At 43.0% G+C, this 22,190-nt stretch overlaps 1 protein-coding gene across 1 annotated transcript in view; it reads right to left on the reverse strand.

Annotated features, from left to right (window-relative positions):
- Positions 1-20,435, reverse strand: part of SLC23A2 (solute carrier family 23 member 2) — a 64,270-nt gene extending 43,835 nt beyond the window's left edge. The window contains exons 1-3 of the mRNA XM_048512326.1: positions 20,354-20,435; positions 11,401-11,667; positions 9,183-9,281 (exon numbers count right to left, since the gene is read on the reverse strand). Of these exons, the coding sequence (XP_048368283.1) occupies positions 9,183-9,281; positions 11,401-11,505 (204 nt within the window). The 5' untranslated portion in view covers positions 11,506-11,667; positions 20,354-20,435. The remainder of the gene's footprint in view (positions 1-9,182; positions 9,282-11,400; positions 11,668-20,353) is intronic.
- Between the last annotated feature and the right edge of the window lie 1,755 nt (positions 20,436-22,190).

The raw sequence follows: 22,190 nt of genomic DNA on the forward strand, positions 1-22,190 counted from the left end.
GTTTTACTTTTAAAGTTCATCTTTTTTCCTCTATAAATCACTTCCTCACACCGGCAGTAGCAATAATGGTTTTGCTACTTTAAAAGACTCTTATCACGAGCCATAGGATAAAAATAAACAATTGCTCTGCCAGAAAAGTGAAATTAGGTTAAGGGAGAAGCTTTAGATAGAGTCTGTTAACACCACAAAGTAATTGAAATGGATTATTAGGAGAATTAATTCTATTTAGCCAGTTGTGAGAATCAAGTCCATCTTGCCGGCGCCATCTTTTTTTCCTCCATCTTTCAAAATATTTTCAAAAAGTTTATCAAGATTGTGCTTTCACAGTAAACCAAGAGCTGCCAGTTGCAATTCAGTAGCTTAGTTATTCTTAGGAACAATTAGCAGACACATAAAAATTGGCAACCACTTTCTTTGGGAGAAGGAAGAAACAACTGAGTGAGATAGGGAGAGAAAAACAGGGTTTTAGAAAGGACAGACGCACAGAAAAAACAAAAATAATGTGCAAGGAAAAAGGAAAAGTTGGTTCCCTACAGCAGGTGAGGTGAAAGATAGGTGCTCCTTATACCTGCTAACGCAGTTGATCTGAACAAGTCCAAGTCTTTGAAGAAAGTCTTTCCACAGAAGCAGTTAAAAACTTTAGAAATGAACATCCAATGGGGAAAAAAATAATTTAAGGAGTAGAAAAGTCTTGGGGGGAAAATACCCATTTAATGCTTTTTATTGGCAACAACATTGAGAAAAAAGGGATATTACTTGATTTTCCCATCTCAAATCTTGCAGGAAGAAAGGTTTATAACAGATTAGGGGCTGACCTAATCCTCACTTGGCTTCAGAGAAAACATGCTTGATGAGAACCTCGTGACTGCTTGAGACCCAAAACTATGTATGGTAAATTTTCTACCTCTGCTAGACCCGCTTTCTAATACACCAATCTTGGGTTTAGTATCAAGGAAAATAATGAAAAGTCAAACAGATATAACTTATTTGCTGGCAAAGCAGACATAAGACGGTACAAGAATGCCAATACTTATGTAAAAGGCAACAAAGGGGTTGGGGGGGGGCTTTGAGAATACATCGTTAAACTCTTCCTTTTTCAATCGTGGAAGTCAAACTTCAGCAAGGTCAGAAGGGCACGGGGAATCACTTAATTCAAAGGACATGACATGGGGGATTGTGCCTGACTGCACTAATGTTGCAGATCTCAAAGGATAAGGAAGATTTCAGGCAGTCTCGGGGGGATGCAGGGGAAAGCAGCAGCTTCTCTCTGGCAGAGTCCACGCAGGCCAAAAACAGCGTCCCTGGAATGGTAAAAACAGTGTTCCAGGGGTGCTGTTCACATGGCTCCCGCCTCTACATTGAGGCAGCGTCGTGCTCCCCCCGGGGTGGAAATGCTGTTTCCCTGCCTCGCTAAATGAGCAAGGCTTTTGGGAAACAGCGTTTCCCTGCTGGAGCCACTTTTAGGTGCCTCCATTTCCCCCCACACTTACCTTCTCTCCCTGCAGAGCTCCGCAGGGACAGAGAGGCATGCCCACGCTGACCCCAACCCCTGGTAAGTGTGGGGAAAGAAAATGGAGGTGCCTCCATGTGAAGGTGCCCCCACGGGTTGCAGCTGCTTGCACCTCAGCATGTGAATGGCCCCAGGGCTCCATCGGCATCATATATACCGGTGGGAAGCTGGTGTGGGGGCTTGAACGGAATCCGCCTTTATCTCTGTGGACCACCACTCACTGCACACAGTGAGGACCACCACTCACTGCACACAGCCTTTTGGGGATGCAAGGTAATCCTTCTTTCTTGTCCTGGGATACAGACACTGAAATCAAGGTTGATGCTGGGAGAAAGGGATGCAGGGGTTGGTTCTTTAGAGTTTCTCTGTCTGTCTCTGCTGTCTCAGTGGCTCTCCTTTTGCACAATGAAGCAAAAACAAGTATGGTTTGAATGAAGACTTGAGTAACAGGCCACATTTCTGCTGGAAGCTGTTCCAACTTGCAAAGGATTAAACCCGCTGAGCAGAATTTAGGACTGAGTGAAGTCAGAAAGGCCAAGATTATGGGGACACCTTACTCAGAATTATTTTTCATTCAGATTAGTTTATTCTGAAAAAAGGCTCAGCAGTTGTGGGCTTCAAGGTTATAGTGTCTTTGGGTACAGGGAGAAGACTAAAAGCAAACATCACACCAGCAGGAACTCTGTGCCTGGATTTCTGGCCTGTCTCATATTCAGTAACAAGCAGAGCAAACATGCCAAATGGAGGTCAAAATAATAAAAAGCTCCATCAAGAATTACCCTCTACCCTATAACGCTTTGGTGGTGGCAAAGACCAATCTAAATAAAATTTCTTGCAATACTTTCGGGAGATTTTAGTGAGTTGTCATTTTGGAGCAGTACTCAGATATGGGGATCCAAAGATCGGCAAAGAGAGAGAGTACGCCTACGTGTGATCCATGATTTGACTACATGTCACCCATGATGAAGAAATCCAAGTAACAAAAGTTTCTTGGGAAAGGAGCAATAGTTGTTCCACTGGATTCCAGTACTATTAACCACCTCAATATGGAAGTGCCCATATCAATCAATTTATTTATATGGCCCTACCCCAGAATAAAAAAAACAAATTACATCTGTAAATCATCACAACATACATACCAAGGAACAACAATTGGAAAATATTATACGGTTAAAATGACAATATTTAGATGGATCCAACCTCAGCAATTAAATGCCTACATATTGTTTTATCGAAAGACTGCTTTTTAACATACGTACAGAATTGCACCACAACTTATATATAGGAGGAATCCGTTTCAGGTGTACATGTATGTGTGAACTGGGATAACAAAAAAAGAAATTAGAGAGTTTCTTTCCCTCTCTGTAAAATGCTCAGTGGAGAAGTATGTGTACAATAGACTCCACATCCCCTGAACTGCAGATATAACTTCTTGACTCACTGGGGATTTTATGAAACTTCCCAAATAATACAGCTGAAGGAAAGACATTTTGTTGAAGTGATAACAGATAAATAATGAGCTGCAGAGATGCCTTCCCACGATTTCAGAGGTTTGTACAAGAGGGTAATAGTACATTATCTGACTGCAATTCGATGTCATTCAGCCCCTGACAAACGAGGGCTATTGCTTTCTGTTTACCAAGGTCCAATAAATACATAGGATCAAAGCCAATCCGCCCAAGTTTTTGAATTACCTTATTGTACCAGGTTGGATAAGGTGCTGCTGCCAAAAATTAAGATAATAGACCCAGGGGATCTAAATGCACTTTGTGCCAGTATTTAATGGTTGCCCTCCAGATATATGACTCGACTTACACTAGCCCTGCTTCTTGTCTTAACACAACATTAGGTGTACATTTGGGTGTGTTAAACAGGGCTCTAAGAAAACTGGAGAGTACTTGCTCTCATGGTGTGAAATTATGTGCAATTTCTAACTGGGTACCGTAAGTAAGTTGGGTGAGAGATTTGGCCACAAATAACTAAATCGCAGCTGGTATAAATCCACTCCCTGTGACTGAAAAAAATCTGAGGAGTGCCTTTGAGCTTCTTTGTGCCAAGTGAGTTACTGCTTATGTGCCATAAGTTTTCTGTTGTATTGAAAAACAACTCCTAAAAGTTTAAGGCACCTTGCTTGCTCAGTATGGCAGCCATTTATCGGCAATGTCAATTTTTTGAATGTAGAAGTGGAAATGTACAATCTTGGTCTTCGTGTAGTTAAAAGCTAATTATTCCCCTTGACATTGATGGGCTAACACCTTAAGCACACATTTAAGACCCGCTCAAGTTAAGAATGACAGCGCCATTGGTGTACATAAGAACAGGTAATCTTTTACCATCTGCAAGCACAGGTGCATGTACATCCTCATCCTGAAAGACTTTAGTAAGGGTACTTATGTAAAAATTAAACAAGAAGGTGGCTGAAAGACACCCATCTCACCCCCTTCTGTGAAGGGATGGGATCAGTTAAGTGCCCCTCACATTAATATCTTACCCACAAGGAAATATTTTTATGTAATTGGATAATTAAATTAAGGAGACGTCTATCAATGGGGCATTCTGCAAGTTTTGCCCATAAACAACGGTGTGGGACATTAGCAAAGGCAGCCTTTAAACAGAGGAGCCCATCAGCCCTGAGTCTCTACTTTTCACGCTAACCAGGACACACACAAACAAAAATTGGGCAGGATGAATTCATTCTGGTCCTTAAAAACCAGTCTCATCTCCATATGGAAGTTTGAAAGTCATTGGGGAATCTATAAGGAGCAGAGGAACAAAGGAGACTCACTTAACTAAAGCCAGTGTGGTTTAATGGGTAAGGTTGAGGCATGGGTGACGCTGTCCCATAGTAAGAACAATACTGTAGCCCACTACAATCAATTAGAAAAGGGTCCAGAAATAATTTTTATACCACCAGAGGCACACAGCCAGCACTAAAACACCAGCTGCACTATCAGGGGATGTGTGTTTAACTGTTCTATGCTATGAGTTAAGGACTGGAAAACAAGGAAAAATATTACTTTAGGCAGATTAGTCAGTCAAAATACATGCTTTGGAATTTGGAGCCCAGTAACCTAGTTGTATAACTTTATCCTATTAGTTACACATGCTGCCATTACTTAATCCCTTTATGACTGAAGAAGGCAGCAATCTCAGAAGTAATCTAGGTGGTCCACTGCCAGCATAGCTTTCTTTCCAACTCCCTGGGTGCCAAAATTAATCTCTGAAACAAAGGTGGCATTAGGAACAAAAGCGTTCAGGCATTTTGTCTTCCTGAATAAGCTTAGTGTTCACAGCTGGAGTATGAAAAAAAGTTTTTCTGCAGCTAGACAATTGCTGATATTATAAGACTGAGTATCAGTTTGTTTACCTCAGCACATACAATTGTGTAAAATGCAATACAATCCCCCAAATCCCTAGTATATTATTACAGTTGTTAGCATGAAAAATATTTAGTTCACTCCTTCCAATTTGTGTTTTTTAGTCTAAGAATGACCTATATGCAAGTCAAACCACCCTGGCTCTCTTAGCTGTAACTGTACAGCAATGATAATCTCAACTGGGGAAGGAAACAGCATTGAAACTAAGTTAGCTGCAAGGTAATTTTTCACATGATCTGGTTTGCAGTTAACTTCTAACAATCAAGGTGCTTTTACACAACCTGCATTTCTTGAGGGAATTCTGAAAATATCAGTTGTCTGTTTCAAGTTTGTTCCTACATGATTTTTGTTGCAGAGGAGGTTTGAAAAAATAACGGCAAGAAAACTGTTAAGTAATTCAGAAAAAAGTGAGCTTGATGAAATTAAATTTGCTCCCTTGCATTTCATATCCCCATCCTTGCTGAAAGCTTTTCAACTCTGCAAAAATATAAATATAGAACGAACATGCAAATTCAGCACATCCACAGAAAACTACATGAGCAGCATAATTCATTCTGCTAGCACAATTTGGGCAACTTAAGTATTTTGCTAGCTTTTATCATATACAGTGATTTGATCTTGGAGCCTTAACAAAAGGCTGGGATGGTGTCAGGAATCACAGGGAAAACGAGCCAGAAGAAATGCCAAACCTCAGGAAAGAAATAGCAGAAAGAGTCAAGAACTTAGGCAGTGTTAAAACACCACCATGAATAAAGTAGTTAAGGGATAGCAAAAGGGAAGTGTGAACATGAGGTAAGAGTTTCCCGTGCCTCTCGAGAAGTACTGACAGAGTAGGCAAGACCAGAGAGGGAGATCCCATGCGAGAGACAGCTGTTAACAATGTTACAGCACTCCCGGCCCACACAACCCCACACACAGTTCCTGCCACTTTTAAAATTCATTCTTCAACTCTTTGGTTCACTTCAATTAAAAGCTTGAATAAAACCCTTTGGGGCTGGAAATGGAGAAATGATGCAGCCATGCTTTCTTTTTTAAAAGACTTTTATTAGAATCATAGAGTTGGAAGAGACCACAAGGGCCACATTTTATATAACAAAGTTGCTTTCACCTGTTAACTGTTCTTCATCAAGAGTCTTCTGTGCACACATAGGCCAGTTGCAGAGAACTGAAAGCTTCTAAGAGGTGCAGAGCACTAGAGATAGCGGGCTGGTTTCCCGCCCAGATAGTCACATGATGGAGGTGGGGAGTGCCCACCTCCCTCTGTTTTCCTTTTGCAGCTGTAGAAGAGCACGGATCCAGCAAATGGCAGCCCCCAGAGGGGAAAGGAGAGAGGGATGCATAACTGCACAAAAGACACTGGATGAGGAACAGTTACAGCTAAGTACAGCTTTGCTTTTATCATTGTGTCTTTACGCAGTCCTATGAGAGTAGCAAGCTCATTCACCATAGAGCTAGATGTGGGCTTATCAATTAAATGGCAACCGTAAAACTGCTCTCCCAACAGCTGCATCTCTCCTGGAGTCCACATCAATGGAGTAATACAAGAGGAACGTGGATGAAGTGGACCAGGTCACCGCTTTTCAGAGGTCCTGCAGATCAACCCTGTCAAGGAAAGCAACTGAAGAGGCTTGAGCCCTTGTGGAATTAGCCTTCACTTGACGTGAACAATCCCCCTTAGCATTGCTGTATGCTAATCTGATGGTTGAAACTAAGGCTGATTCCGCATGGGCCAAAAACAGAGGTGCGAAAATGGTGTCAAACGGTTTAAAACGGTGTAAAAGGGTTTATACCATTTTCACACCGTTTTCACACAGCTGTTTTTGGCCCATGAGGAATCAGCCTAACTATCTAGAAATGGTTTGAGAATGGAACCTTGATTACTTCATGAGAAGGTTCTTGCTTCTCTGAGGAAGGGAGAGCATCTTCAAATGTGGGTTATTCCCAAAGGTCACCCAGGGAGGCAGGACTAAACTTCTGCTTTGATCCCCCTGCAGGGCTGCTGCTACCCAGTAACACTCTCCAAGCAATAGATATTAATTTAAAAAGCATAAGTTAACTCTTATAAACATGGAAACAACTGTATAATTCTTATAACAAGGAAAGAACTCCTAGCGTATAGGAGAAAGGAAGTATTGAGACAGAATAACAGAGGAGGAGCTTTCAGAGACGTAGATGGCATGGTATGTCTGTTCTTATTCTTCAGTTGATATCTTGTTGTCTGATGGTCTTTTTTCTTATTTGCATAAAACCAGATGGGAAAGATGCCCTCCCTTCCTGAGAGCAAGAGGAACCTTCTCAGTAAGTAATCAATGTTCCGTTCCAGCTCTGAGCGGCAGGGCACCTTCAAACGTGGGACATCCAAGAGCGGAGACTTCCTGACCAGGTGGGGATTCTTATATATCAACTACGTTCTGTAACACCCTTCAGCCGAATGCTGTGTCTGCCAATGAGATGATATTCATCTTATAATGTCATACGATTGTGGAGACAGAAGACCACGAAGCAGCACAGAAAATTTCTCCTACTGACGCTTGCAATCTAGGGATAGCGTTGGTGGCTACACTTCTTACTGAGTGTGCCATAATGCCCACTAGGACTTGCAGATTGCTGGATTAGTATGCTTGAATGATGCGGGACTTTATCGTGTAGCTAACAGCTGCCCTGGACATCTTTTTGCACCTGTTAGGTGCTGATGGAAACGAACAGGGAGAGTGATACTCTGGGGTGCTGTGTGGTTTCTGGGCTGTATGGCCGTGTTCTAGCAGCATTCTCTCCTGACGTGCTGCTAGAACACTGCCATACAGCCCGGAAACCACACAGCACCCCAGTAATTCCGGCCGTGAAAGCCTTCGACAATAGAGTGATACTCTGGAGTACTAAAATCCTTCAACAATAGATCCTTAGGGCTCCAAGATAGATCCTTAGGGCCTTATGCAAATTCAGAGTGCACTAGGATTTTTTCTTCAGGTGTTCCAGAATGGGGCATGCTTGTGGACAAAGAAGTCGGAGCTAAATGTGAACATTTTGTTAATGTAATATTACCAAGTTCTAAGGCTATCATTTGATAAACATTGCCTCTGTTGCTGGTATACTTCATATACCAAGGAAACATTATCTGTGATAGCAGGTATTTCATGGCAATTTCACACTATCATGTGACAACTGCTGTTACTATACAACAAACATGGTTATGTTAATCAGCTTTACCAATTAAAGTCCTTCAACAATCCTGGTCCACATTAGCGGGAAACCATTTTTCTTTTTGATCAAGGATCTAGTAACCAAAGTTAAGTGACCTCTACCCCCCAAAAATCCTCTGCTACTCAAACTGAACCACTGGGACATAGCAGGGGATGGAATCCAGAGATGCATCTTTGTAACTAAAAGTATTGCTATTCAGCTGTTTCTCCTCAAATCTCGAAGCCAACGATACTCACTCTGCGGCTCGTGGACAGCCACATTCACAATTACCATCAACAGAAAGGGCTATATGACTGTCAGCATGTACAGATGTCTCTCCCTACCAGTGCTGACACTTAGCCATCCTTAAGTATCTGGAGTGAAGGTAAAGGATTCTCTCTTGGCCTTCCTGTTCTCTTCTCAATACAGGGCACAGTAGCTTAGATGAGAGAGTGTAACTGCCAAGGTATCTAGGAGGCAGCAAGCCAGCTGTGGAGAAGAGGATGTAAAATCACCCCCACCTCACTGTGGCCAGCTGGCTCTCTTCCCAGGTGGCTGTCATTGTGAGGTTTTTCTTTCTCTCCTTTGTGGCCAAGTTGCTGTCCTCCCGACAGCGACCCAGGTGCTGAGATGAGAGAGCAGGGGCTGAAGAGCAAGGGGGATAGTTGGACAGGGCAGCCCTTTTGCTTCCATCCCTGGCACACGGTCCACAGCTCAGGAAGGTTTCCAGCTTAACCATTTCTCCAGATTCTTTAGCTTTTCAAGGTAAGAACCATCTTTCAATCAGAAGCTCTACTGTACAATGGATTTGCCCTCTGTCCTAGAACATGGGGCAAGGACCACAAGGGGTAAGGTGCTCAGAAGAGCTGCAGATTGCATGGCAAAGAGCCACCTGTCTACTCTAAGCCCTTTCCCATCACAGGGACCAACTCTTCATATACTCATGCATCCACGTATTTCTGTTGCATTACCTTAAATGGACCCCCTGACAAAAAAACAAGTGACCAGATAAAGATGATTTCAGAGCCACAGAAGCATCTTAAGTTGAACAAGTGTGTTACGAAAGTTAGTTTTGTTTATGACATTTCCAATTATATTTTACATTGTTAAGATACCTTTTCTGCAATTCCATTTTCTGTAGTGTATATTGCCATAAGCTCTGTATCTTCTGTGTCTTGATCACCACTGGCTGTTGCACCACCGTTTATAACAACCTACAAAAACGAGGAAGAATGTATTATTTTACATCTTTGAACATGCCTCTTTTAGAATGACAACATAAGTTATTATATTAATCCAAATTTGTTTTTGTGCTTTCCAATAACTGTGGGTGTCTGGCTGACAGCTCTGAAAAGACCTAACTCAATTATGTTCTCTACCACAAGAGTGAACAGCTGGCCATCTTGTAGATTTCTGCTGGTACAACTGATGCCTATGGGTGTGGTAAGATAACTAAGTAAAAAGCTGTCAAGTCAGGCAACAAATAGGTTTTTCAAGGCAAGTGACATTCAGAAGCAGTTTGCCATTGCCCACCTCTGGCCCGTTCTACACGGGCCTCACAAGCGGGGGTGCACTGGCATACTTGACACCGGTGCACCTTCCAGGGCCGTTCACACAGTGCCCTGAGAATTTCCCCGGTGCCTCTGCAGCCAACAGGGGCACCTTTATACAGGGCCCGCCGGTGCAGATCCCCTCTTACCTCCACTCGGCTGCCATCACCCTGTAGAGGCCAGGGGACATGCCCCCATGGCCATGGTGACGCCTCCAGGGTCAGAGGTCAGGAGGCATGTCCTCTGGGCTCTGCAGGGCAACAGCAGCTGACAGAAGGTAAGAGGGAAACTAAAGCGGTGCGGGGAAAATGGTGGCGTCAACCCAGTGCTGTTCGCTCACCACTGGGTGGACGCCACTGTTTCTCAAAAGACTCGCTCATTGAGCCAGTCAGAAAAACACCGTTGTGGGGGAGGTGGGCCGTTGTGGCTTCGGTCCAGCTGCGGTTGCTGTGCGTAGTCCTCTCCCACAGCAGCATTTTTACCGGCCCCATGCCGGTTTTTATGGCCTGTGTGGAACGGGCCTTTGTGTAGCAACCCTGGTTTCCTTGGTAGTCTCCTAGCCAAATACTGACCAGGGCCAACTCTAACAAGGCTGACAAGATCAGGCTAGCCTAGACTCCCCAGGTCAGGGCAAATAAAAACACATACACACACATCATTTGCTATTGTCGATTGTACAGTAAGTAGTGTCTGGACAACAATGCCTTTGCATGAAGCAGTCCATTAATTATTATGCCAGCTAAATCATGGTATGGAGGATCAGACTAGCATGTCTGTAACCAGCAAAGTCATTCTTCAAATGTCAATGTTAAGCAAAATGAACTTCACTGTATCACATTATTTCTACATCAAAGGTCAAAATTCACATCATTATTTGCTTTCTCAGAGACTTAAGGCAACTACAAAATATAAAGATCAACTGGAACAAATACCTCCAATGTACAGTGCAGTTGGACTAGAATTTCAGAACTGGAAAATAGTGCAAACAAAAAACTGTCTAAGGCTTAACATATAATAAAGTAGGATGCAAAACCAGAATGCAGTGCACTAAAAGGTGATAAAATTATCCTCAAGACTGCATGCAATAATCATCCCCCTTATCTAATCAACTGCACTCACTAAGATAAAAGCAGGTTCATTGCAGCAATCCAGTCACTAAACCGAATGTTTGTGACTGCTTTCTGAACAAGAGAAGTCATTCATCAAGAGTTCTGTTTCACTTTTCAACTACATTATTCTCTTCAACTGCTACCATCCGATGCCTATGGGTTCCATTTATGTTCAATTTAGCATAGCAACTTTTAAACAAACAAGCCAAACAAACAAACAAACAAACAAACAGGTTCGATTTAGCATAGCAACTTTTAAAAAAACAAGCCAAGCAACTATTTAACTTCCAGAGGAAACATGTAAACTTTCCAGGAAGGTGACTGAACTCTACAAACAGGGCAGGACTGAAGACTTCAATGTTTGGGTCACTGAGAGTACTCTTATGTAGAGGGCTCTGCTTCCTCATTGATATCTGCAAATATTAACCATTTATGGAGAAATCACTGCTCTTCCCCTCTCCCCCCCCCCCCACACACACACTGAAACCGTTAACCAAAATGCAAGTTAATGAGCAATTCTAAAGCAGTTTTAATTTGTACCTGGGAAAACCTTAATAATACAATACCATTTTTAGGTTCAAGTGTTAAAGCCAAACCAGACTTTTTACTTTTACTGTGTCATCCAAATAGCCCTGCCAATACTTCAGGAGAGTGACTTTGAGTATTTTACTTACCGGTAACGTGAAGAAAGCAGGATGCTTGGATTCATCCTCATATTTGCCCTCTGTTGGGCTTCCCGCCTCTACAGACTTCGAAGTAGTGTTCTTGCCAATCCCCATTGTTGCCCAAAATGCTCAGAAAACTTGCACCGTTGCTAAAGTTGGTAGTACAGAAGATGGAGTTTTCCAGAAAAAGAACAGCACCTCCAAAGGTCAGAAAAGAATTATGAGCATCCACAATGCACCATTAGGTCCTGAAAGTAATCATGGTTTCTATGGTATCTAGAAATGAAAAAGAGAAATTGGTGTCCTGTGACTATATGAGACAAATATAAAACTCAGTTATTAACTGCTATGCAAATCAAGGTTATAACAAGTTACTTATATTAATAGCTTCTCCCAATTAGCAACTCTTACCCACAGAACACAGCTATTTGTTGTCTACCCTGCCCTCCTTCACAACAGAGCAGGAAAATCCAAAGGACCTATTTTGATGATAGCAACAGGAATCCAAAGTATTTTTTCAGCTGTATACAGGAGTGATGCCCAGATCTTCAAATACCTCTCTCTGTAGCTTTCAATTTGACCCCTTAGTATTCCCTTTCAATAAAACTCTGATTAAGCAGGTATGACTAAATTGAACACGCTTTTCTCCCCATCATCTTCATCTCCCTCTTTTAACGATTCCATAGTTGAAATTTAGATTGTAAACTCTTTTCAAAGGGGCTAATCAAGAGTAGTTAGCTGAATACAGAAAAGGAGTCAATCTAACAATGGGATGATTTACCTGTCCACAGGTGGCTTGAGGGGAAAAAATGAATAAGGATGACGACTTCCAGGCAAAGGCAGAAGATGGAAATAAATCATTCACCTGTTAATATTACCACACAGAACAAGCTGGCAGACACTAAGTTCTTCATATGCTGCCTTGAATATTCTTAATTAGGAAATAAAATTTTGGAAGTTGAATATTATGAGAAAGAAACTGTACAGTTCAGTTTTGGTCAAATGAAAAGTGCTTTAATTTTAGACTGATGAAACCGAACACCTCATGAAACTAAAAAAAAGTCCATGAGCCAAAAAACTAACCAAAAAATGATCTGGTACATTTTGGAAGGAAAAAGTCCTTTTCATTTATTCAGCCCATATGAAGAGTCTTACAAACATCATGAGTAACAAAAAAAGAAGTTGATTTCAACCATCAAAATGTTCCAAATTGTCCCAGTGGCTTTGGGGTGTGAATTCTTCCCCTGTTGGATTTCTTCCTTTCAGGGAGATGTCAAAGGTGAAGGAGTCTGGCCAGAGTAGAAACCCTTTTCCCAAAAGAAGACTTCTAAAAATGTTCACTCAGAAAGAAGTCTAGAGAAAACTACCACCATGCCTGACTAAACAGAGAAATGTCAAAATGCCAAGACTCCACTGCTGTTGTTCATGTTCTGCAGATGAGGGTAAAAACCCTGTTCTTACATAAAATTGAAAGAGCCAATCAGCAACTAGCTTTTTAGGCTAACCTAGTCAGGGAACTCACTGCATAAAAATCTTAAATAAATACCATTTGAAGAGGGACCTCTTCTTTAAGCAACGTGACACATGTGATTCATCCACTTATGTGCCGGCCACATCACACAAAGTTCTGCCCTGCAGGGCAGGCCCTCCGCCTTAGGCTGCGATAACCCACTCTCAAGGCGATTAGGAACCGGAAATTAATACCGGCAGGCACGTTGCACTTCAAAGGGAAGTCCCTGCCCGGGATGAATGCAGCCCAAGAAAACTTCAGGCAGGTGCATCAGTCTCTAAAACCCTAAAAGAAACAACTTACAAGGGGGGTTGTAGAGAAAGTAAAAGCGGTGAGCAACCGAAGCCGGTGCAAATCTACTCAGATCTCCAGAGAAGTTCCTTCCCAGCAAATGTGGCTGGGTTGGGAAGTGCAATCCTGTATCCACTGGGTCAGAAGTCTCCCTCCTCCTGAAAGGGGGCTGCATGGGACCACAGCCTTCTGTTTGCAAAGTTGGATCCCTCTTTTTGGGGTTCTTTTCCGAGCTCACCCAGAGGAAGAAGAGGAGAGTTGCCTGCACAGGAAGAGGAAAGGGTGGGAGAAGAGCGTGGAGGGTGCAGCGGGGCAAGCAAGGCGCCTGGATCCAAGGAGAGAAGCGTGCTTGCAGGGGAGATCGGGGGCGTACGCTGGCCAGGTGACAGGGCACCTGAGGAACAGGCACTTACCCAGCAGCGGGGAGGGATCCGGATACCGCTGCTTGGAGACGTTGACCAGGCGTGGAGGGCAAAGAAGACCACGAGGAGGCGGCATGCCTTTTGTAGCAAAGCACCGAGCAGCTTTGCGGGCGTCCGGGGGGGAGTCCTCAGAGTGCCAGGGCAGGCAGCGGACCCAGAGGGGAGCGTATCCTGGCCAGGCAATTCCGGTGATGGAGGCACAGCAGCCTAGTGGCAGCAGCAACGGCGGACAGCCTGGCAAGGCGAAGCGTGGCTCTGCAGCGACCAGTCAGCAGCATGACACAGCCGAGGAGAGCCGAGCGTGCACAGGGCGGGAAGAAAGGCCAAGAAGGCAGTGCGGCAGCACGGGAGGCTGCCGCACTGCCTTCTGGGGCGTTCCCCTCTTTCCCGCCCTGTGCGCGCTCGGCTCTCCTCGGCTGTGTCATGCTGCTGACTGGTCGCTGCAGAACCTCGCTTCCTTCTTCCTTCTTGCTTCCTTCAAGATCGCCCCAGAAGGCACTGCGGCAGCAGTGGGGGTTCTCGGGCGAGGGGGGAAGGGGGGAAGGGGAGATTGGGCGCCTTGCGTGCCCAACAAGAGGCCTCCGCGTGCCACCTCTGGCACGCGTGCCATAGGTTCGCCATCACGGTCCTATAACATAAAAAACAACTATGTCCAGATAGTCTACCTCTGTTGATTACACTGCCTCTCCTGTCTTATTTAGGGATAACCAGGTAAACACAATTCTCTCTCCTACTAAATAGTTCTCTTTCCAATAATAGCTCCACCAGCCTTTCAAAAAACTTATGATAAGGTTAATAAGAAGACGCTAAAGATTGATTCCTCTAAAACCCTGAGGGGGATAGACTGTCCATTAGCATAGCTATCACTGTAGGTAGTAAAGAATATCTATTACCGTATTTCCCTGAAAATAAGACAGGGTCTTATATTAATTTTTGCTCCAAAAGGTGTGTTAGGGCTTATTTTCAGGGTATGTCTTATTTTTTCCCATGATTTTGCCGCCGCCCCCCGCCCCCAGGTGACCAGATCAGCTGTGCCAGGGAATCTAGGGCTTATGTTTCAAGCATCCTCCAAAAATCAAGCTAGGGCTTATTTTCAGGGTAGGTCTTATTTTCAGGGAAACAGGGTATATATCAAGTGTTTTTCAGAAGTATGGTGCTTGATTCAAAGAGAGTCTACCTGTTTGCCTGTTGGGAAAAAAATAACTTTCCTAAAGCATCACAAAGCTGACTGAAAATACCGGGTTAGGGAATGGGAGGAAAACGCAAAAATGGAAGAAGGGTGAGAAGGTCTCAGTAACACCTTTCTAAGCCCATGGCTTGTGACTAATGGTTAATAATGAGGAGATTTAGAAATGAGCAAAGGTTGAAAGGCCAATACCACGGAATGCATTCACTGGGTTACTTGCACACAAGTTGAGACACAGCCAATGTCTTGGTGTCCCGCGTAAGCCAGGATGCAGGCAGCAGGACCGAGTGGCTGTGAAACAAAATAGAAAAATGTTCCCAAATCAGTAACTACTCAAGCTTAAATAGATTGGGGAGATGGGAAAGTAAAAGAACCCATTACATTTGTACCATGTGAGTAACTGAAGTATATAAGAAAATGACTAGCTTGCAAATTGGATCTGATTCCTAGGATACCAAGTTTCGTCCCTTTAATCCACATATTTATAGTCTCGTATTATAATTTTGCCAGCTTTTTGCCGTTCCTTGCAATGAGGAACAACAGTGGAATACCTCCTTTCCCTCCTTGACCAATGGTAACTAACCTCGGATGTTTCCTCCAAAATCTCCATCCCAGAGAAAATTAAAGTTAACAGTACGAAAGCAAGTCTCTAGGAAAATAAGTACAATAGCCAGAAAAAGCAATGAGAAAATGCTTTATTCAAAAGGGACAATAAAGAGAAGTGATCATGAAACACAAACACACAAAAGTTTAACACCCATAATCATTGGCATCAGCTCAAACACCATTTCTAGCTGAATTCATGAGGCAAAAGGCAGTTAATAGCCATTGAGAATCACCATGAGGGAAAAAAACCCTTTATGATTTTATGACAAGGACTAAGAAAATATGGAGTGCTTTCAAATTAAGAACATAAGAACATGCCAGCTGGATCAGACCAGAGTCCATCTAGTCCAGCTCTCTGCTACTCGCAGTGGCCCACCAGGTGCCTTTAGGAGCTCACATGCAGGAGGTGAAAGCAATGGCCTTCTGCGGCTGTTGCTCCCGAGCACCTGGACTGTTAAGGCACTGTTAAATTCTCTACAAACCTTGTAAAGCAAGAATAGTTAGTTAAAAACCAGCAGTTTCCTTACAGGTTAGGATTAGGCAAGAAGAGTGAAGGAAGATGGGATGAATAAATATTTTTCAAAAGTGCCATCTGAGAAGTTCCCTTCAAGACTGCTGGAGCTACCACATTCAAGTCCAGCAATTTGTGGTCACCAAGCCCCACACAGATCTCTAGAGCCTCAATAAGATGATTGCTACTTGCCTAGAGCTCCCAAACCTCTTCCAGACCACATTACATGGCTTACAGGCGGTGGACTGGTGAACAGCAGGATACGCAGGTCATCAGGAAACATACACCACCAAATTCTGTTGCAATTGTTAGCACCATTCCAATATAAATCTGAAGACCTAAACCATGTAAGCATTTATCCAGTTTCAGCTACTTCATGTTTATAATTCTAAGCTCTGACCTGAAACCATCTGTTCATCTCACATTTAAAAAGTCTAAGGAGGCACTCAGACACCCTGTTTCCCTGAAAATAAGCCCTACCCCAAAAATAAGCCCTGCCATGATTTTTCGGGATTTTTGGAGGATGCTTGAAATATAAGTCCTACTCCAAAACTAAGCCCAAGTTACAGATTCCCCGGCGCAGCTGATCTGGTCACGTGGGGGGGGGGGGGGGGGCCAAAATCAGGGGGAAAACTAAGACATCCCCTGAAAATAAGCCATAAAGCATCTTTTGGAGCAAAAATTAATATAAGACCCTGTCTTATATTTGGGGTTTGATGGCACTTTCCACCGCCCGCCTACAGCATTATCAGTATTGTTACTAACACATTCTATGCAAAGCAGCCCTCCAAACTCTCCAACAGATACACTGCAAGATCAGACTAAACTTAGAGTCAGAATAAAACTGATACTTGCAAGAAGAGAAAGGAAGGACATCGGCATGAATATTATGAGAAGTTTAGACTATCAGAGGATCAGGAACATTTTGAAAGAGGTTTACAGACGATGAACAGTCCTGTGCAAAACAAGACTGCTTTTTACGATTGTAAACAAGTGATAGAAATAATTATAGCCCTTTGGATATATTCTTATTAGCCAAGGTAGTTGGCACAGCATGCCCAACACTTACCAGAACGGTTCATTACAGATTGGCAGCTTTTGTGTGACTTCTCAGCAACTGCCAGGCCAACGATAGTCAAATCAGTAAAAGAGAAAGGCAGATCTCATGAAACTCAGCTGTATCTTAGCTGTGATAGATACAAGGGGCCCACTCTTTCAACTCAGGTCCAGTCAACTGGAAAATTCCACAAGTAGAGGCTGCAATCAGAACTATATGCATGACTGGAAATGAAAGTGAGAAAATCTCTCTAGTTCTTCGGGGGAGACTGATTGCCACAAAAAAAGCCCAATTTAAATCAATATATTTTCTAAATAAAAGGACATGCTGATTGGTTTCTATAATCAGAAAAAAACAAATTATTTAGAACTAGCACTAAAGCCCATTTTAGTTTCAAATAAAATGGGCTCTAGTAAAAGCCGGGTGGGCCAAACTTACTGCTTCGTTCCCTGAGCAGCTGAGCTGTTGAAGAGAAGAGCATGGGAGCAATGTCCCTTGACGAGTGTTAAGGAGGTCGTTGGTGTGTTGGGGAGGGGTGTGTGCTTTTGGGAGGGGGAGTGCAAGCAGAGGAGTTGGGAGGCTCTTCCTTGGCTGGCTGGGGTGAGTGTGTGGTTTTTTGGAGGGGCTAGGTTTGCTGCATTTTCAGAAGGGTAGTTGTTTAGTCCAGGGGTGGAAGGGGGGAATGTGGGAGGGAGTGGGGAGGCTCTTCCTCAGCAGCCTAGATGTTGCTCTTTTTGAGAAGGGTAGGGCATGCGGGGGGGGGGTTCGAGAGGGTAGTTGCTTGATTGGGAGGAGGTGGTTGGGAGGAGGAAGCATGTGCAGGGGATTGGGGAGGCTCTTCCTCAGCAGGGCACATTGTCTTGGGAGGGGGTAGGGCATGCTGGGAGTTTGAGAGGCTGTTCGCTTGGTGTGGGGATTGAGAGGGAGGAGTCCAGGCAGGGGATTGGGAGATGTTCTTCACCAGGCCACATGATTTGGGTTGGGGGGGATTCCAGGGGGCTTTTGGAAAGGGTGGTCAGCTGTTTTGTGAGGTGGGCGAGGGCGGGAGGATTCTGAGCATTTGGGATGGGGTAAGAGTGGATAGTGGAGGTGTGGGGCAGACTCTGGGGCAGCGATGGCTTCCCGCCCTGTGCTCCAGAGCCTGGCATGTAGTTTGAGGGGGGGGGATTGGGGCGGCTTGGGCAAGGCTGTAAGGCAGCAGCAGCTTCCTGGGCACCTGCTGTTTGTGGCGGGATGGGGGAGAACAGGGAGGATTTGGCCAGGACAGGTAGGTTTGCAAGGGGTCAGTCTGGACACAGGCCAGTGAGCATGCAGGATGCGCAGGGGTAGGGCAGGTATGTGTGATTGACCAACGGTTCATTGTCAGACAATCAAACCCTTAGCCAATTATATATGGTAAGATTAAAGAGAACCAGTCTGTACAACTTCAAAGGATACGTTATAAATTCCTTAAGTATTTTAACTATTATGGAACTGCCCAGGCAGAAGTATCAAAATACAATAAATTAAACCACTCACCAAAGGGAGGAAAATAAAGACTATTTCCCTAATAGCCTAAAGAAATAAAAAAGGTTTTCATCCAGTGCCCAAAAGTGATAAATCAGATGCCAGGAAAGTATTCAAGGGAGTATATTCCACAGCCAGGAGTCACAGCTGAAAAAGTTTCACTCCTTGTATAGCAGTTAACCCAGAAACAAACTGCCTGGTAGTGCTGGACAGGTCTTTAGGTCCAGCAGCAAGACAGCTGATTGGAGCAGGTGGGGACCAAGGGCAGCCTTTGCAGTCTGGCCTAGGGAAGCTTTAAGGGTGGGACAGCAGAAAGCAATTCTAACTGAAAGAACAATGGTCTCTGTAGCCAGCTGTTTTGAGGCAGAGCAAAGAACACAGGAGAAGAGGGTGTGATGTTGGGGCTATAAAAAGGAAGGAAGGGGAATTGAAAGAAGAAGGCAGAAAGAAGATGGAGGTCACAGCATTGCGGCTCTTCGCCTATGTAATAGTGCTATCTTGAGGTGCATGAGAAGAACCACACCTTCAGGGGTCTGTATTACTGAATGAACAACCTGTCTTAAAGAAATAGTGACTGAGCTTTTGATATCAAGACTCCATGCTTTTAGAGGGTGCTAAACCATGTCACAGTCTGGGAATGAAGTACAAGAGAACCTGAGCAGAAGGGAACTACAAGGGAATGAACTACAAGAGAACCTCAGCAGAAAATCTTTCAGATGGGGAGGAACATATGGAAGATAACCAATGGTCCTTTAGGGAACTTTCGCACTTGCAGAATAATGCACTTTCAATCCACTTTGAAGCTGGATTTTACTGTGTGAAATAGCAAAATCTACTTGCAAACAATCCTGTTACCACAATTTAAGCATACTGTGCTTTCTGAAAAAGTTCCACTGAAGCCCTTTCTTGCCTTCACTTGCTCGCTCCTTCTCATGTTATCAAAAAGCCATTCCTTCACAGTCAATTTACCTTTTACTTGTCCTCACTCGTACTTTTATTGCCTTCTCATGAAATGCATCGTTCTTGCTCATGTGAAAAATCATATTTTCATACTTGTGGCATTCCCTTGTTTGGATCATGAAGGTTAACTTATAGAAAAAAGAGGATTTATTTTTGAATTGCCCATTATTCCTGAATATGGCAGCTGCAACTATGTACTCTAGGCGAACTCAAAAACATTGTAGACCCCTAACATCTATGACTAGTTCCACTTAAAGACAGTTTAAGAGAAGTAGTCCCCTTGGGGGCAAGGAATGACTATTGCAAAAAGCTGTAGAGCTTATATGTACTTTTTTACACCTCTAAGACTATACAGTCTCTTTCAAAACTCCACACTGCATCCTATTTCACATGACCCCCACTCTTCAGCCCCCTGGCAGTCCTATGTTCACAACATCAATTAAATTATATCTAAGACATTATCAACATTTCTTATTCTGCAATGCTTTATTCAGAGTGCTCAAAATACTTCACTATATAGCAACCAGTATTAGTGTTATTCCCATATTGCAAATTGTTGGCTGAGAAAAACAGATTGCCTAAGGCAAACGAATTCATGGCAGAGGTGACTCTTCCTGGTCTATATCCCAGTTACTGTGTGAATTTATAAGATTCACAAGATAATTTTAACATTAATACAGATTGTTTTTTGAACACTGAAACACTCTGATGCAGTCCCATTTCTGAACAAGCAAAAACCACAAAAAACCCTCTTCAGGTTATGAAAATCCAGATGTGCCGAGTTGTCACAATTTCAAAAATCAAATCTCAATTCCGCAATTCTGCCAACCTACAGACAAATTAAGAGTTTGTAGCTTTCCAGCTAACTTTTAATCACGTTAGTTAAATCTTTCGTTTAATTCACCTACCGTACCTCAAGGCACCAGAGCTAGAACAGAACTGTTTGATCTGCTTTCTATCAGCTACTGACGGTTGAAAAGATGATCATTCTGTGACAACACAGACATGATGAGAAAGGATTTTTATATACTAGACATTGTATAACAGTACTTTGTCCAATCAGACTAACTGTTTTACATTACACAACTGTTAAAAATACCAAGGCGCACCACATGGTCATAAGATGTTACTACATGCCTCTGACTTAACTAGAAAAGTAAATATTACAGTAAAAGTAAACATTACAGTAGCAATAAATACAGTTGATGCCTGAGCAAAAAGCTGAAGAAAAACTAGATGGGTTAGAAGTCATGACGTGATGTACGTTTTCTGAACATGTACTGCAAAAAACAATGAAGAAGTGGGACCCCTAAATATGTAGGGCCTGAAAAACGACAGTCATGTTGGTAAGACTATCTGCTTTACTCATATTGACAACTGCACTTAACGCAATCCAATCCATCAAGGTTATTACTGATACCACAGGTCATCAAAAAAAGAGTCATAAATCCCAATCATAAAGTTCAGTAAGGCAGAATCCATACAACAGCTCACTTCGTTGCTTGTCACATCATAACTGCTGCTGTAGTACAATCTGGGGAGAACAAAAGCAGTCATGCTTTGTAGGTATATTTATTTAAGCAATCTACTAGTCGCCTATCTACTAACTGAAGGAAGTACTTCAATGAGCAATAAAATAATCTGTTGCTATAACTAGGCTCCTACTATGCGATTTTTGCATTCATTAAACATGTTGTGCTAATATTTCTGCTTTGCCTCATTGGTTCATTCCAGATTTCTGCAAATCAAATCCTATTGCATTGTCTACTGGATGTCTCATTCTGTGGTTTGTACTGATTTAGTCTGTTTAATCCACCGGAGTTCCAGCAAAAAAAGGTGGACTATCAATAATGTAAATTTTTTAAAAGATAAATTTGGTGGCTTGGGGCAACTCACTCTCTTAAGGATTGCTGGGAAAAAGAGCATACAGTACCCTAAACTCCTTGGAGAAGGGATGGTTACAAATATCACTTTTATCTGGGATTCATTTAAAAAAACCAACTGGATAGCAGACAAGTTTGCAAATAAAAATGTGGCCCTGAGTCCTGTGTGTGATGCGAGTTTTTAAAAAGTCACCAATGATCATCTGCTTGATATACCTCTCTCATATAGTTCAGTTTAATATAACTACATTCCTTTGGTTGAACAGGAGCAAAAAGGCTCATATAAACTATATTCATTTGATTATAGTAATAGGGAAAGGCAGTCCAGAATGCAATATTTTCAGAATTTTAGGTGGTGGGAAAAAACAGAAAAAGACAACTCAAGGCCAATAGTGCCACCTAGCTTCCATTTACAGTGCCCATAAACCCAAGAACAGACCAAAAGGGTGGAAAGTGCTCACACTTGACCAGCCACAGAACGACATATGAATGTTCTTCAGCTTTTGGTAAACATTGGTGCAAGACCATTATAGTGGAGATGTGTTAACACACCCTAATGCACTTCCACAAAGGACATACTGAGAACAGTTCAATCTCTCTCTCCCCCTAGATTTGTAACATTCTTATACAACTGAACCTGGTAAGGAGAACGGAGACAATGTACACACATACCAACCAAATATCCACACACACTCCAAGCAAATATACACACACTTCAACCAAACAGGTTTGACCACTTCAAAAGAAAATCCAGATAAACTGCAGATTAAATTAATTCCACAGACAAAATACTTAACACGCTGCATTTTGGGGGGGTTGCTCTTTTGAACAATAAGCAGGCTGAGAATGTAGACTGTAATCGCTGTA

This window comes from Sphaerodactylus townsendi, linkage group LG12 (genome assembly GCF_021028975.2).
Source record: "Sphaerodactylus townsendi isolate TG3544 linkage group LG12, MPM_Stown_v2.3, whole genome shotgun sequence".
Classification (NCBI taxonomy): Eukaryota; Metazoa; Chordata; class Lepidosauria; order Squamata; family Sphaerodactylidae; genus Sphaerodactylus; species Sphaerodactylus townsendi.